The 14756-nt window shown below is 37.3% G+C and overlaps 1 protein-coding gene across 1 annotated transcript in view; it reads right to left on the bottom strand.

The window, feature by feature from the left end:
* Positions 1-825: 825 nt before the first annotated feature.
* LOC577899 (TPR repeat-containing protein DDB_G0287407) overlaps positions 826-14756 on the bottom strand; it is a 32001-nt gene continuing 18070 nt past the window's right edge. The window contains exons 20-33 of the mRNA XM_030976089.1: positions 14222-14379; positions 13221-13390; positions 12912-12991; positions 12383-12574; positions 11455-11588; positions 11045-11129; positions 10148-10345; positions 9171-9308; positions 6778-6923; positions 6154-6277; positions 5546-5691; positions 5074-5194; positions 3629-3870; positions 826-3156 (exon numbers count right to left, since the gene is read on the bottom strand). Of these exons, the coding sequence (XP_030831949.1) occupies positions 3000-3156; positions 3629-3870; positions 5074-5194; positions 5546-5691; positions 6154-6277; positions 6778-6923; positions 9171-9308; positions 10148-10345; positions 11045-11129; positions 11455-11588; positions 12383-12574; positions 12912-12991; positions 13221-13390; positions 14222-14379 (2091 nt within the window). The 3' untranslated portion in view covers positions 826-2999. The remainder of the gene's footprint in view (positions 3157-3628; positions 3871-5073; positions 5195-5545; positions 5692-6153; positions 6278-6777; positions 6924-9170; positions 9309-10147; positions 10346-11044; positions 11130-11454; positions 11589-12382; positions 12575-12911; positions 12992-13220; positions 13391-14221; positions 14380-14756) is intronic.

Here is a 14756-nt window from a genome sequence, read left to right as displayed (position 1 = left end):
CAAGCAAGCTGAAAAATGGGGTGGTTAAAACCTGTCATCCCAAGTTGTCTGTAGTTTAGAAGGTCAACTGACATCTACGTTTACGTAGGATATTGGATTATATTTATAGTAATAAATGGAAAAGAAAAAAAAAATCTAACAAGCTTTACTACATTCATATCTACTGCAGATCTTAAACAAGTCTTTAATTAAAGTAATATTTATATATTGCCTAGGTTTCAAACGGCTTACAAGTGGATCTATATTCAAGGGTGGCTCCAGGATTTTATGAAGGGAGGGGACCAAATTTTTAAAGGCCGTCTGTACTAGTTTGGCCAGGAGTGATTAGACCACACAGCGTGGCCACTGACAGGTGGCTATTTCATCAACGTAAGAAAAAGAGGATCATGGGGGAACAATGGTCACCGCTTAGGCACTGTTTCCTATATAGAGGGAGCAAGTAGCTACAAGTAGTACAGTGGGGCTTTAAAAGAGAAAATTCTGACGAGTAAAAAGAGTGAACATATCCTCAAATCTCTAGATGGAATAGGAATAAAAAATATTACAAATAAATAACAGGGGATTTGGTGGATCTGCTCTAGCACTTTACGAGGCAACATTCTTATAAAAAAACAAGGAACAATCCCCTAAAAGATTAGATATCTGGTCACCTGAATCATGGGATTATAACATTGCTTTTAGGTGCAAACAGACTTGCATTGAATATTTTTCCTGATTACACTCAATTAGCACTGCCACTGGAGAATACAATCTGAAAACCATGGCTTGTAGGCCGGTCTCAGAAATTGAAAACATAGGAGCAAGAATGATTAAAGACAAAATCAATTATTTTCATATTTATTATTTAATATAATTGTGCTGTGACGAAACAACAAGAAAACAAGTCATAATATGATCTTCCTCATCAACTCTACAAAATTAAGTAATGCAAAAATTGTGTATTTCATTTCACTCTCAATAATGTTTATAAACATATTACTAAATTAATTTGTATGCTATATTCTACTAAAATTTGAATCAGACTTTGGGTCCAAGTTTTCTTAAACATGATTTTAGCCAAGGTCTGAACTCAGATAGACAATTTTGACATGATTTGCAGCTGCTCCCCCTCCGACCTACGAAACAGCCGTGGGAGGTCCTCATGAAATGGAACGCACAGAGGGTTCCTTCTCCTCCATCATGTATGCTGCAATGGGTATCCCAGAGTGGACGTTGGGTCCATCAGATGGAGGGCATCCCTCACCTACAGTCACCCAGTCCCAAAGCATTCAACATCCACCCTAAAAACCTTGACTGGGTCGGACTGGACCATCTAAAGCAGGAGATCTAGGCATGAGAGGCCAGGCTGGGGGCTGTATCTCCCCCCCCCCCCCACCCCCCTCACGAGATCTCATATATCTGCAAATTTAGAGAATGTCGCGATTGGATATTTATTATTAGTAAGGTCACTGTATAATACATACATAATAGCTACAATAGAGGAATCATGATTTCACCTCCGACCACATAGGTACAAGGGGTTCTGGCCCTCTTATTCTTAATTATAAGTTGTCATAATGAAATATAATATCATTACTTGTGTAGATTTGATTCCACAATTAACATCTTTATAAGATAAGGCTTTACTGGTAACCATTTCTATGCCACAATAAAAAAAAATCTGATGCATATATGCACCATTTCAGTTTCAGGCATAATGCTAATATGTATAATTGCAATTACAACATTCTTAATCATTATAAGGCACTATATTCCACATTTATATACCTAATATTGCGCTTTGTATAGTATATTTCATTAGAAGGCTTATGATATCTAAATCAAACATTGACTATATTCTTTTCAAACCAGGTCAATACCTATATGGTGCAATGCTCTTCACCTCACAAGCCACCTACAGTGAGATGCGATTCATCAGTGGTGCTCACACCAAACACTGAATTCCATTTCATGGCGAATCTCACGAGCAGGCTCTATTGTTTAGAGACAATTAGCAAATATGAGATTAGCACTTCGGTACTCAATTCAATTTAATTTTGTTAGTACAACTGTTTTTTTAATTGACTGAATTAGACATTAATTACATTTTTCAATAATAGCATTAAAAAAACAGTACTTGCAAAATAACTCATGCATGATAGTCTGAAGTGTAATAAAATATTGCACTGGAGCATTTCCAGGAATTAATTCCTGCCTTGTATACCTCACCTTGGTAGAATTTAGACAAGTCAATGCAAAGCATAGCATCCCCTCGCAGGGTACAAATGGCCTATATACGTCAGAACAAGTTACCCCCATTGGGCTATACTATGATGTTACTAGGCAAGGAAGTTAACCACATTTGTTTTTTGCATATTTAATGAGTTATGACCTACATACTCCGAAATCGAACTTGGGCTTTATTTTGATACCATGTACCTTCATACCAAATTTGCTACACATGGACACACGCACGGAAGGACGGACAGCAGCGTTACTATATCCCCTCTGACTTCGTCGGCGAGGGGATAAAAATGTTCATTAATGTCTTGTCATATTACATTAAATGCCACAACGGAACTAGATCCATAATCCTACAAGTTGTGATATATTAAGTTGAAAATTGATATATTTTGTTCTTATAACAATTTCTGTACAATATCATACCACTATAATTCCATAAACACTCTTAATTTTTTTATGCAAATCTTCCGGATACTTGCCTAGCATAAACATAAAAAACCGACATACATTTATAATGGCTTAACATTGTTCAATGATGCAAGGAAACATGGATTGTGCTCCATAGTCTTGTGGATCCAATGTGCATCCTGTATACTGGCCTTGTTAAATAGTTATTGATGCCAGCCGTTTCTCTGCTGGCATAAATCACAGATAGGGCTGCTCTTCAACTCGAAATCAATATAAAACCTGTTTGTGTGTGCTGTTATAAGCCATGTTAAACACAGTTTGTCTGCTCTGTAGTGTCGTCTTCAAGTTTATTTGGATGAAGCTGGTATTCAAAGATCTTCAACCATATCGACGGCTTTCTTTGCCACCCTGGTGCTTGTATGATGCTCCCCGAGGAAGAGCTTGAAGACACGGTAAGCCTCCTCAAACTGGTACTTGGCACGCTGGAACATCTGGTTCCCAAAGAACTGTGCTCCAAGATTGTATCTGTGAAAAAAATGAAATACATAAATATATTATGATATAATTTCATGAGCAATGTGTTGTGTTTGCAATACAAACCGTATATCTCATGCCTACTGAGGGCGTAGTCACCTGATTGTAGATTGGAGCCGCCATATCAAACATATTATTGAAACCAGAATTTCTGTCTTAAGTTTGCTTTATTTAGGACTCAAACATAGTACAATAAAATTTTGTAATGATTTAAAGCATTGAAACAATTTTATTTTAAAATCATAAACTACCCCTACAATACTGCAACAAAATATTTTGGCAGTTTTCCAATAATCACATCTTCCTAAGGATATGTTCATACAACACTTTAAAAACCAACAATGAATTTCAAGGCAATAGGAATTATCCCTTGCAAATAAACTAAAATTCCTTCAGCAATCTTTTTTGAAGTATATCAAAAACCTTGTGTCTGAATGGGTTTCGATGCTAAACTTCTCCTCACCTTACTGTAGCCACATCAACATGATCTTTGCCATATGCCTCGAGTAGGATCCCCAGGGCTAGACTGAAGGTCTTCTGTGTACCACTAGCATTCATATCATCCTGGACCAACCCGATGTTGTTCAAGATGGCCGCTATGTGGGGATGCTCGGGGCCGCCTTCTCTTTGAGTCTCGTTGAAATCAAAGGTGTGGCAAGCTACGGCCTCCTCCAATCGACTCTGGTCGTAGAGTATCTCGCCAAGCTAGAGGGCAATCAACATGAAATAAGTAGTCACATAATGAAACTTTACTATATCATTTAATTACAAAATTCTGCAGATGAATAAAAATTGCCAAAACTCGAAACAACATAACTTGCCCAGTGCTACATGTATATTGTTCCAAATATTTTTTTTGGTTATAATTCATATCCCACTGCTGCCACCATCCCAATAGAGTGAAATTTAGACACCAAATTTGGCTTACATTATCATTAGAACCGATGGATGGATTACAATCAAACTCTAAACATGTATCTTGCAGAGCCCATGAACTGATTAGATTTTGGGGTCAAAGGTCATGGGGCTCGTTATGTATGCAAAATAGCTTGTGATCACATTATCATTAGAACTGATGGATGGATTACTATCTAACTCAGAACATGTATGTATCTTGCAGAGCCAATGAACTGATTAGATTTTAGGGTCATACAATATACATGTATATGAAAAATGGCTTGTAATCATGATGTTCTGAGAACCTGTTAACGAAATACAATCAAACATGAATTTTAAAAATTTGTAAAATTGTTCTATGTCAGAGGCATCATTTTTTTGACTGTGCAGTCGAAAATCCATCTACTTTATTTTCATTACGCAGTAAGTGTCAACCATGCGTTTTTTTTAATGTCAATACAAACTAATTGCTAGAGAGCAGTTAACAAAATACAGATCGTGCAAAATCTTTGGTCATTTGTGTCCCATGTTAACACATAGGCTTTCGTTATAATACCAGGGGGGTGTTTCACAAAGACTAAGATTGACTTTAAGTTAGACTTAACTATGGCAGGCCATCCATGCCACTGTTTGCTCTCACTGGCATTTTGTCTCAATTAGGGACATAAAAATCATGGTCACAAATCTACAGAATTTACATTTTTTGATAATTCATTATTGAAGGAAACAATATTATCTAAAGATCATAATGATGATATCAAACAATGGCATGAACAGCCTGCCATATTCAAGTCCAACTTAAAGTCGATCTTAGTCTTTGTGAGAGACTCCCAGGTCGCAATTTCTCTTGGGTATGGAATGACAAGATGGAGATGAATGCCTTGCCAAAAGATTGAACCCACAACCTTTGTATTTCAAGTCAAGCGCTTAAACCACTCGACCACGACACCTCTACATGATGGAAGGATTCCCCCCCCCCCCCGAAAAAAAAAATGTGACCAAAGACCTCACCATTCCAAGCAGAGCAGCTGTGTAATGGTGGTCGTGACCTACGACCTCTTTGCTGACCCCTAGGGCTCGCATCAGTAGCTTCTTGGCAAAATCTATGTCACCTTGACGACGCTGGACAGATCTGATCAACAAAGTAATGAAAATAAAATTAATTTTCCCTCATCATTTCTTGTAGTTTCATATTTCAGTAATTAAACAGCACTTTAAGTACTACAGAATATTTTTTTACTTTAAAATCAAAGGCACATTATGCTGTAACAAACCTGTTATTATCTTATAAAAATATATGCATTTATGAAGGGTAGATTTAATAGGAGTATATTAAAGAATTGTAAGGAGCAACTTTGCGCAAAAAACAGTAAACTCTCATAAGAGGGAAAATGCTGAATTTCATAAATTATGATGAACTAAATTGTGCTTCCTCCTTCGATTCTAGTTACTGGAGAGCAACTGTAAGCTATTATCTACTTACACCATGGTAATGACTGCCTTGACTAGCTGGAGTTTCTGCTGTGGGGTCTTGACCTTGGTCAGCCTAGAGAGGGCGTCTTCCAGATATTCTTCGGAAGCTTTGAAGTTGCCTTGTTTCAGACAAACATTTCCCAGCTCTATCAGGACCTGAGGTTTACATCAGGAAGACACGAAAAGAGATGATACAAGCATACAAATAAACTGACTGCTGTTATATTTCACATATATCCTAAAACAAGACTATTTCATTACAATTACAATTACAATTTCCACACAACTGCGCCAGGAGTGTCATTTTTGACAGACATAGCGCATTATAAATGTTCACTATTATTATTATTATTATTATTATTATATGCGTGTAGCTAATCCCAGTTTGATAGAAACCTTTTTAAAATTAAATTCACAACAATAAAACAGACACTATAGCCATCACACTTTTAAAAGTGGTTACTTTCTTGCATATACGCCTGGCAGAGGCAGAATTGTCTATATCACATCTGTTTTCTTGTTCTCTGGAGATGGTGCACACAATGTTTGTTATCATGTTGATGCAGGTACCTGTATATCCTGCATCAATGTGAGTTTGGTATTAAAACGATAACTTACATCAATGACGGTGGGATGGTTACATTTGAGTTTCATGCTGTAGTTGAAATGATGTCGTACGATGGTAGAATGCTCAGCAAGGTACCTCAACTCGATCTCCTTCAGCAAACGCTCATTCAAGACCCTAAAAAACAAGAAAAGTGTAACGATTTTAAGAATAGCTAGAACGTTATCAACTGGTAGACATGATTAAGACATAAGTGGAAAACGTACATTTATCGGCCATCTTGATAATGACGACTTCACTGCGATTTTATAAGACTGTATTTACTGCCTTGACAACTTGTATAGCACTTCATAATAATATTGATTATTTATGAGCACTTAAACCAAAAAGCACCATAGCACTTAAAAAAAAAAGAATGTGAAGAGAAACACTGAGGGAAGAAGTATGTTTTAAGGGATCTTTTGAAAGTGGCACAACAGATAAATTCTCTGACGGAACATGGAATATTGCTCCACATGTTCAAAGCAGCTACTGTAAAAACAAAATTTGGTACTTGGGAGTCTGGATTTGGGTAAAAATTGGTGTATATTTATCACTTGTTGAGCAAAGTTTGCATGCTGATGTATTTATTTTTAGCTATAGTTTTAGCCTGGGGCACCAGTCAAAATGTTACCTACCTAGCACCCGTTAGCAATCCGAGTTGCATGAAGAAGACGGCCATGAACTTGATGAGTTCCACCTTGTCTTTATCCTGCTCCCAGTTAACCTCACATTTAGACAGGACGTCCAGGTAGGCCTGTTCCACGGGCTCAAAACCTCCCAACTAAGATGGAAAATAACATGATAAATCATGTAGAGGTGTTGTGGTCTAGTGGATAAGTCCCCGGACTGTGGACCATAAGGTACATGGTTCCAATCCCAGCCTCAACACCAACGTCCTTTGGCAAGACGTTAATCTACATTTGCCACACTCCACCCAGATCAAGTAAATGGGTACCTGGTAGGATTAATCCTTGAAACGCACTGTGCTCGGATAACGGCTGCCAAAGCTAGAGCTAGGGTAATGATTTCCAAAGCTCTTTGGAAGCGCATAGGGACATTATAATCATCAGCTGATTATTATTATTATTATAAAGCAGATTGATTAAACCTTCCATGCTGTACATGGTTTAAAGGGGCTCAAAGTTTCAACATCAGGGAGGTGTTTCACAAAGATCCTAAGTTGAACTTATCTCTCCAAGTTGGAATAAACAATTATGGAAAGCTGTTAGGATCTATGAAAATATTTTGTAAAAGTTATTTTAAAAGGCATAAGATGTTGATTCAAATCATTTATATTTTATATTATCAAGGAGATTTCTTGTTCTTGATGTGGCATTTTATAAAAAGTCTAAACTACTTCAATTTTTGCTTTTTAATATATTTCATTTTAAGGCTACAAGTGGCTCTCCATAAGTTTTAAGTCCAACTTTTTAAGTTCGACTTAAGATCTTTGTGAAACACCCCCTGATCAAAAATACATGCATGGATGTTGCTATGGACTTCCACTAACTTGTCAAAGTGCATTCACATCTACCAAAGATGGAAACATATTTGGGTGCTTTCATATCCTGCCTTAACATTGAACAAAGGTTTCTTTACCCTGAAATTCAGACATTTTAATTTCAATATACAAACGTTTCAGCTTCAAATATTCTACCTAAATAGCACTCTTTTTCAAAGATGACTTTTGAGCATCAATACATGCACACAGGTACACATAGGTGAACTTCTGTACATGTTTTCATATCTTTTTTTATCCTAATCCACCTGAATATCTCAGTGTTGGGATGAATTTACATATAATTCATTACATTATATATAGCTATATCGAGGGGTCAGTGACACAAAGACGTAACTCTATTTTGGCCATTTTGAGAAAAAGTGGTTTATGTGTCACTGAGCACTTGAGCCTTAAGGAGTTAAGTCTATCGGCGTGTTTCTATCTAAAGCCATTATCCGCCATTATCCGGTTAATGGCCGGTAAGGGATAAAGTTTTCCTAATAGAAACACACTTTCTCCGGCATTATCCGGATAATGCCGGAGAAAGCTTTTACGCGTTCACCGGCAAAATTATCCTTCTTTTAGAAGGATAATGCAGGGGAGGCTAACCGGATAACGTAGATAGAAACACACCCCGTTCCGATTGAGTGCACATGCCGGTGAGAAACCGGAAATAGGAGTGATCACGTGATCGGAAAATTTTACCCCGACACGCGCGACACTACAATCCCGGGTTGACCTAGCAGTCCCACAATACCTTGCGGTGACCTGTTTAGCCAGAGTTCGATGAACTTTTTCACCGCCTTTTTTCTGGCTAGATCGGAGCGGTGTATTTTATCCTGGTAATGCGCGTAGATATTAACTGCTCTTCCCTGGCATTATACGCTTATTTCTTCAACCGGATAATTCAGTATAACTAATAGAAACACGCTGTATGTTTCACTAGCATTGGCTTCAATGGTGTGTTGGGTGGAGTTAAGTCTTTGTGTTTCCTGGAAAGCCCACATTTTTCTGAACATTTTGACATCAAATACTCATTTTGGCAAAATATGGAGTTGTGTCACTGCAGGCGCGGATCCAGGATTTCTTAGGGGAGGGGGCCCAACTTTTCTTTTTTTTTGCTCCCGAAAATTTGAAAAACGCGCCGGCCAAAAATTCGCTCAGTGGGGGGTAGTGAGCACATTTTTTTTTTTTTTGATCCTCAAGGGTCTTTTTTGCCGCCGAAAAAAATTCAAAGTCGGGGGTGCGTCTTATACACGGTACACACACACAAAACAAACAAATAATGCCTGGCAATGTCTCCCAGCTCAGTAAACGGTATGTTGACTTACCACTCGGAAACTAGAACACTCAAATTTGTCTGTCATCTTGGTTTGAAAGTAATCTTACTGATAGATCTCAATATGTAGTTTATAACAATAATTCCTCTAATATTTCCTCTATTACACGGTGTACCACAAGGTTCTATCCTAGGTCCTCTACTGTTTTTAATTTACATTAATGATATTACACATTCAGCTTCCTTACCATTCTCCAGGCCATGATGAGCTGGAAGTTGCCGTCCTCCGTCTTCATCAGGAACTGAAAGACGTTGACATTGAGGATGGTAGCCTTCAGACGGGTCAGTTCCTTGGCTTGGATCAGTAGGTATGGCACCTCATCAGACTGTAAAAGAAAAAAACAAATAAATGATACCAGGGGGGTGTTTCACAAAGACCCTAAGTCGAACTTCACTCTAAGTTGGACTTAAACTTTATGGAGAGCCATTTGTAGCCTTAAAATATAATATATTCAAAAGCAAAAATTGAAGTATTTAAGACTTTTCATAAATTCCACATCAAGAACGTGAAATCTCCTTGATAATAGAAAATATGAATGATTTGAATCAACATTTTATGCCCTTTAAAATTACCTTTACAAAATATTTTCAATAGTTGCTAACAGCTTTCCATAATTTTTAAGTCCAACTTAGAGTTAAGTTCGACTTAAGATCTTTGTGAATCACCCCCCAGGTGTGAGAGTGCTCAAAACCGAATATATAGATCATCTCTATGATACATGACGGCTAATCGGTGTCACAGCACTCACTGCATACAATACATGTATATGACATTGAGGATGGTAGGCCAGCCTGTTGGGTCCTTCTCTTAAATCAGTAGGTGTGGTAGGTGTGGTAAGTATTATAAAGTGCTGAAAACTATATGAACTCTTTCTTTCCTGTATAGTAGATACCTTTTACTTAACACATAGCTCAAAATCAATAATTTGCACTTTAACATATGGACATTTTCATACTCCTGTACAAAGATGCTTGCCATTTTGTACACTGGCCTATTCTTCTGTATTTCTTGTGTTGAGTCACCTCGTCGACAAATAATCCCTGTGGGCTGTCGATAAATGATCTCAGCAGAAAACATATTCACAACTATATCCAAAAACCTCTAATCTGATGTAGAAATAAAGTCCTAAAGTTTACCATTTACCATTTACAAAAAAAAACTTACATATCTATCATCAATATCCTGTGCATTGAAGAAGTTTGACAGCTCCACAAACTTCTTGCGCTTGTCCTCATCCGTGGGCAGGTAGCGACGCTCAACGGCTTGTCTGAGATGATCGTGGAAGAAGTTCAGCAGTCCGTTGCGGTTGATGAGATTGTCCTCCAGGGAGAGGTAGAAAGGAGACCAGACTGCACTCGGTATCTGTAGAGCAATAATACAAACAGTTTTAAAGTAGTTACCCGAAGAAAATTCATGACAACTGATAATTATGGACAGATTATATATGGATGGAAATATTTTCTCTTGAAAAACACAAATAAATTACTGAAAAATCATATAGATATCATGGAAAGGCGTACAATGCTTTTTGGCTAGCTGTGTCTTGCGTGTGACATCACTAATCTTGACGCTCTACGGAGGACCCCTGAAGACAGAAAATCTGAATCTGGATCTCAAAATTAACATTTTTGAGAGATGATTACTGCAGGCCTAAAACATATTTTGAAGAGGGAAGTTGTTGTATTTGATCAGTAAGGCTTCCCCTTCGCAATGATATGAATTTTGCATCGAATCAAAACACTTTTGATTCTTCGAGTGACTACTTTAAGTTTCAAGTTTTGCATCTTTCATTAATTCTTATCCTCCTCCTCACCATTCATATTCCTTCTTCTTAACACCCATCAATACTTCACTCATCATTTTCACCCACGAGTGCGAAAGCTTCTTAATAATTGAATCCATCATCAAGCCATCAACCAACCTCCAAGACACCACCGTCTTTGCAAGTCACACCAATGATGGAGCATCATCACCATCATCACAATTATCATCATCATCATCATCATCATCATCATCATCATCATCATCAGACCATAACTGTAATCATCACTGTGTTCTTACCTTGAGCAAAGTCAGGAGTTCACTCTCACTCATTCCTCTATGTGAGCACCAGATGGCTGTGGTCGTATCCCTCACAAGATTAGGTCTGCATGAGTAAGAATTATAAAATCACATATTGAAATCTAATGTTTCAGTACTTTACTTGTTCTTGACAGAAAAAAGATGTTTCTGTGGATATTTAGTACATTCTAAAACAATTTGATGCTTTTGACAGAACACTTCAAAAGGACAACTGCTAGAAGTGATTTACAGACTTTATAACTTGTCTTGTCTCCCATACATATGGAATACATCATAAGCAAGAAAGGAAATATATAAACTGATTACATTTCCGAACTCTGCATCTCACTGTGACACTGAATATCAACAGACAAATATACTTTTAGTACCACCTTCTCAGTAACTCTCACCTACAAACAGCTCCCTTCTCAAAATCGTTCTCCAACCTCTGCAAGACCTTGACAAAGAGAGCGCCAGGGTCTTCCGCCGTCAAGTAGGACTTGATGGCCGGGGTCAGCTTGAAGAAGTCGCCGTACACACGAACCTGACCCAAAGACAAAAATTAAACATGTTGGCAAACATTTGAGGTTCACATTAAAGGCCCACTGTACTACTTGTAGCTACTTGCTCCCTCTATGTAGAAAACAATGCCTAATCGGTGACCATTGGTTCCCCATGATCCTCTTTTTCTTATGTCAATTGAGACCCGAGTTGATGAGATAGCCACCTGTCAGTGACCACCCTGGGTGGTCTAATCCCTCCTGGCCTAACTAGTACAGACAGCCTTTAAAGTAGAAATATGTTCATAACAACGCTGAAAAACATTTGTGTGTATCCCACCGCTGCCACCATTTGAAAACGTCACTAATTGTTGGGTCTAGATCTCTATTGCCACTGTTATACAGTTTCCCAATTATTCCATTTTTTTCTTCATAGGAAGGAAAGTGGTATTTGTTCCAGAGACAGAAAAAATGTCCTTCCTTGAAAAATTTATATCCCTTGTTATTATTTTCTGCGCAAAATATTGATTCAATAAATTGTACCTTTCCCAACATCAACGGTTGATAGACAGTGCTACAGACCGACGATCTCTACTAACATGGAAGTGCAAAACTTAAAGCCCCACCGCACTACATATCTCTACTTCCGCCCTCTATATAGCAAACAATGCCTAATCGGTGACCATTGTTCCCCCATGGTCCTCTTTTTCTAATGTTAATTAAGAGCTGATTTGATGAGATAACCACCGGTTAGTGACCATGCAGGGAAGGTATAATCCCTCCAAACTAGTGCAGTGGGGCTTTAAAAGAGAGAGGGGGGAATGAAAATCAGTCATACCTCATCCAGGAGAGCCTTGAGATATAGAGGGTTAGAGCTCTGTTTGGCATTGATGATGAGATCGGTTTGCTCTTTGTTGAGGGTCTTGCCATAGAGATCCATGTAGCCGGTGATGATATCCAGCTTCTCATTCTCCTGAAGACCTTGGATCTTGTACATGGGCCATCCTGACAACTCTATCACATCCTGTGTCTGGATCAAAGGAAATGAAAAACAAACGCACCATTCAAAATGGTACTTGGATATACAGGGATTGGCAGAGCTTGAAAGATTCAATAAAATCATATGCTCATAAATAAATATAGTGTATGATAAAGCATTTTATAGATAACTCTTTGAAATTATTTCTTAGTGCATACTTTATCTTGCAGATAGGATTTAGCATCACTAAGTTTTGTATAGCTTAGAAGACATTTCCAAGTGATGTGAAAATAATATTTTGTTCCATTATTTCCTCAGAAATGTTAATGTTTTCAATCAAGTGTATGTTCAAATGTGACAATTATTTTAAAAAAAGAGACAAACATACCTCCCCAGGAAGCGTGGAGAGAAGCATTTGCACATTGTTAGGCAATGTTTGTGGCAACCATGTCAGGCTCTTCTCATCACCTAAATAAAACCGAAGGTTGATAAAAACAGATAAATTGAATTAAAAGAGCAAATAACATATGAAATTGTTTTTCTTTCTCTTATAAATACAAAGAATTAGTTTCATCATTGTTGAGTACCCTTACATCTCTTTATCACAGCGGATTCATATCTTCATTTCATTAACATTAGATAAACTACAAATGTTTCCTCTACTTCATGAGATCAAAGGCCTAATGTGAGAACATACCACTTCCTCCTGCTCCACTGTCCAACTGATTCAAGGCATCCAGAACAATCATGACCTTTGACCTGTTGCTTGCAATATTGAGCCATGATGGGAGGTCAATGATCAGGTTCCTGTCAGAGGTCGGTATTTCCATTTCAAGGTTGTAGAACTGCTTCATCTCACCGTACAGTCTACACATAATAGCCAAGTATAAAATGTCATGGTTTCATCAACATTGATTTGAACAAATTAAGTGCATTGACAGTAATGACTCTATTGTGATATTAGGTTGTAAGTGTGATAATTCTTTTCTTCTGAAATGAACTTTAATCTCACATGATGGTCCTAATATATCTAATGGTTCTTATACTGCCAACTTCTCATCATCGAAATCATCATTATCACTCAGCTTATGTTTTTTTTATATCCTTTCATAATTTTCAATACAGACCAGACAGGCGTTGGTGTGACACTAACTTATACCTGCCAACATTAGAAAATGAAAAATTAGGAATTTCTAGCACGGTATGCCTTCGAAAATAAGAATTAAGAATTTCTAGCACGGTATGCCTTCGAAAATAAGAACAGGCGTTCGCACATGCAGCGGCAGTGTAACTGGTAATACACGTTAAATCTGTACAAATAAAAAAGTGAATACAAATTCGCTGCACAATCATTAGTACATAATAAACCAAGCTTAAACAACAACAACAACAAATTTAAGAATAAATATTTTTTTTTTTTTTTTTAATTAGAATTTTTGACAATCTGAATTTTCCGCATTTTTAGGTCCTAAAAATCCAGAATATCTGAATATTCTGGATTATTCGGAAGGGTTGGCAGGTATGCTAGTGCGATCAATTGAATAATTGGGAAATTTAACAAGGGTGGCAAAATAGATCTAAACCCAACAATCAGTGACATCTTCAAATGATGGCAGTGGTGGTATACACGTACACATTACGAACTCCACCTGAACATGTCATCCTGCTATCATAATATATTCTGGTACCATGAAATACCTTCTCAACAGATTCACATGAGATGCACTTTCTGCTGAGCTGCCAATGAAATGTTTGAAGAGGAAGGTTCCAGGGTTTCGCTCTTCAAAACGGCCGCACCAATTGGCAACAAGGGCAGATTTACCAGATCCAGATTCACCGATGATCGTAAGAGGTCCCTTGGTATTGCGAAAGAATGAACTGACACGTTAAACTAGGATGGCTCGCACCAAAATAATACTATAGCACATAAATGTATCTACAACAAAAATTATTCAGAAGTATGGTACTGCGTAATAAGAGGAAACAAAACAAATTTCATCAAGGATAAGACTTAAACATCTCAAATTATATTATTCTTTGAAATGTTTTCTTAGAAAAAAACATAAATAACCAATAAATATATAAACTACACCACCACTGAAATAAATCACCAAATGAGCATCATAATTTTCATATTTATCACATTTTTCAAACAAATTACCAAAAATAACATCATAAATTTCAGGGATTTCAATTTTGTGTCTAATTTTTGGATTGGATATGAAATGCACTT

This window comes from Strongylocentrotus purpuratus, unplaced genomic scaffold (genome assembly GCF_000002235.5).
Source record: "Strongylocentrotus purpuratus isolate Spur 01 unplaced genomic scaffold, Spur_5.0 spur5_scaffold_8, whole genome shotgun sequence".
Taxonomy (NCBI): Eukaryota; Metazoa; Echinodermata; class Echinoidea; order Camarodonta; family Strongylocentrotidae; genus Strongylocentrotus; species Strongylocentrotus purpuratus.
This window is presented reverse-complemented; position numbering and strand designations above follow the sequence as displayed.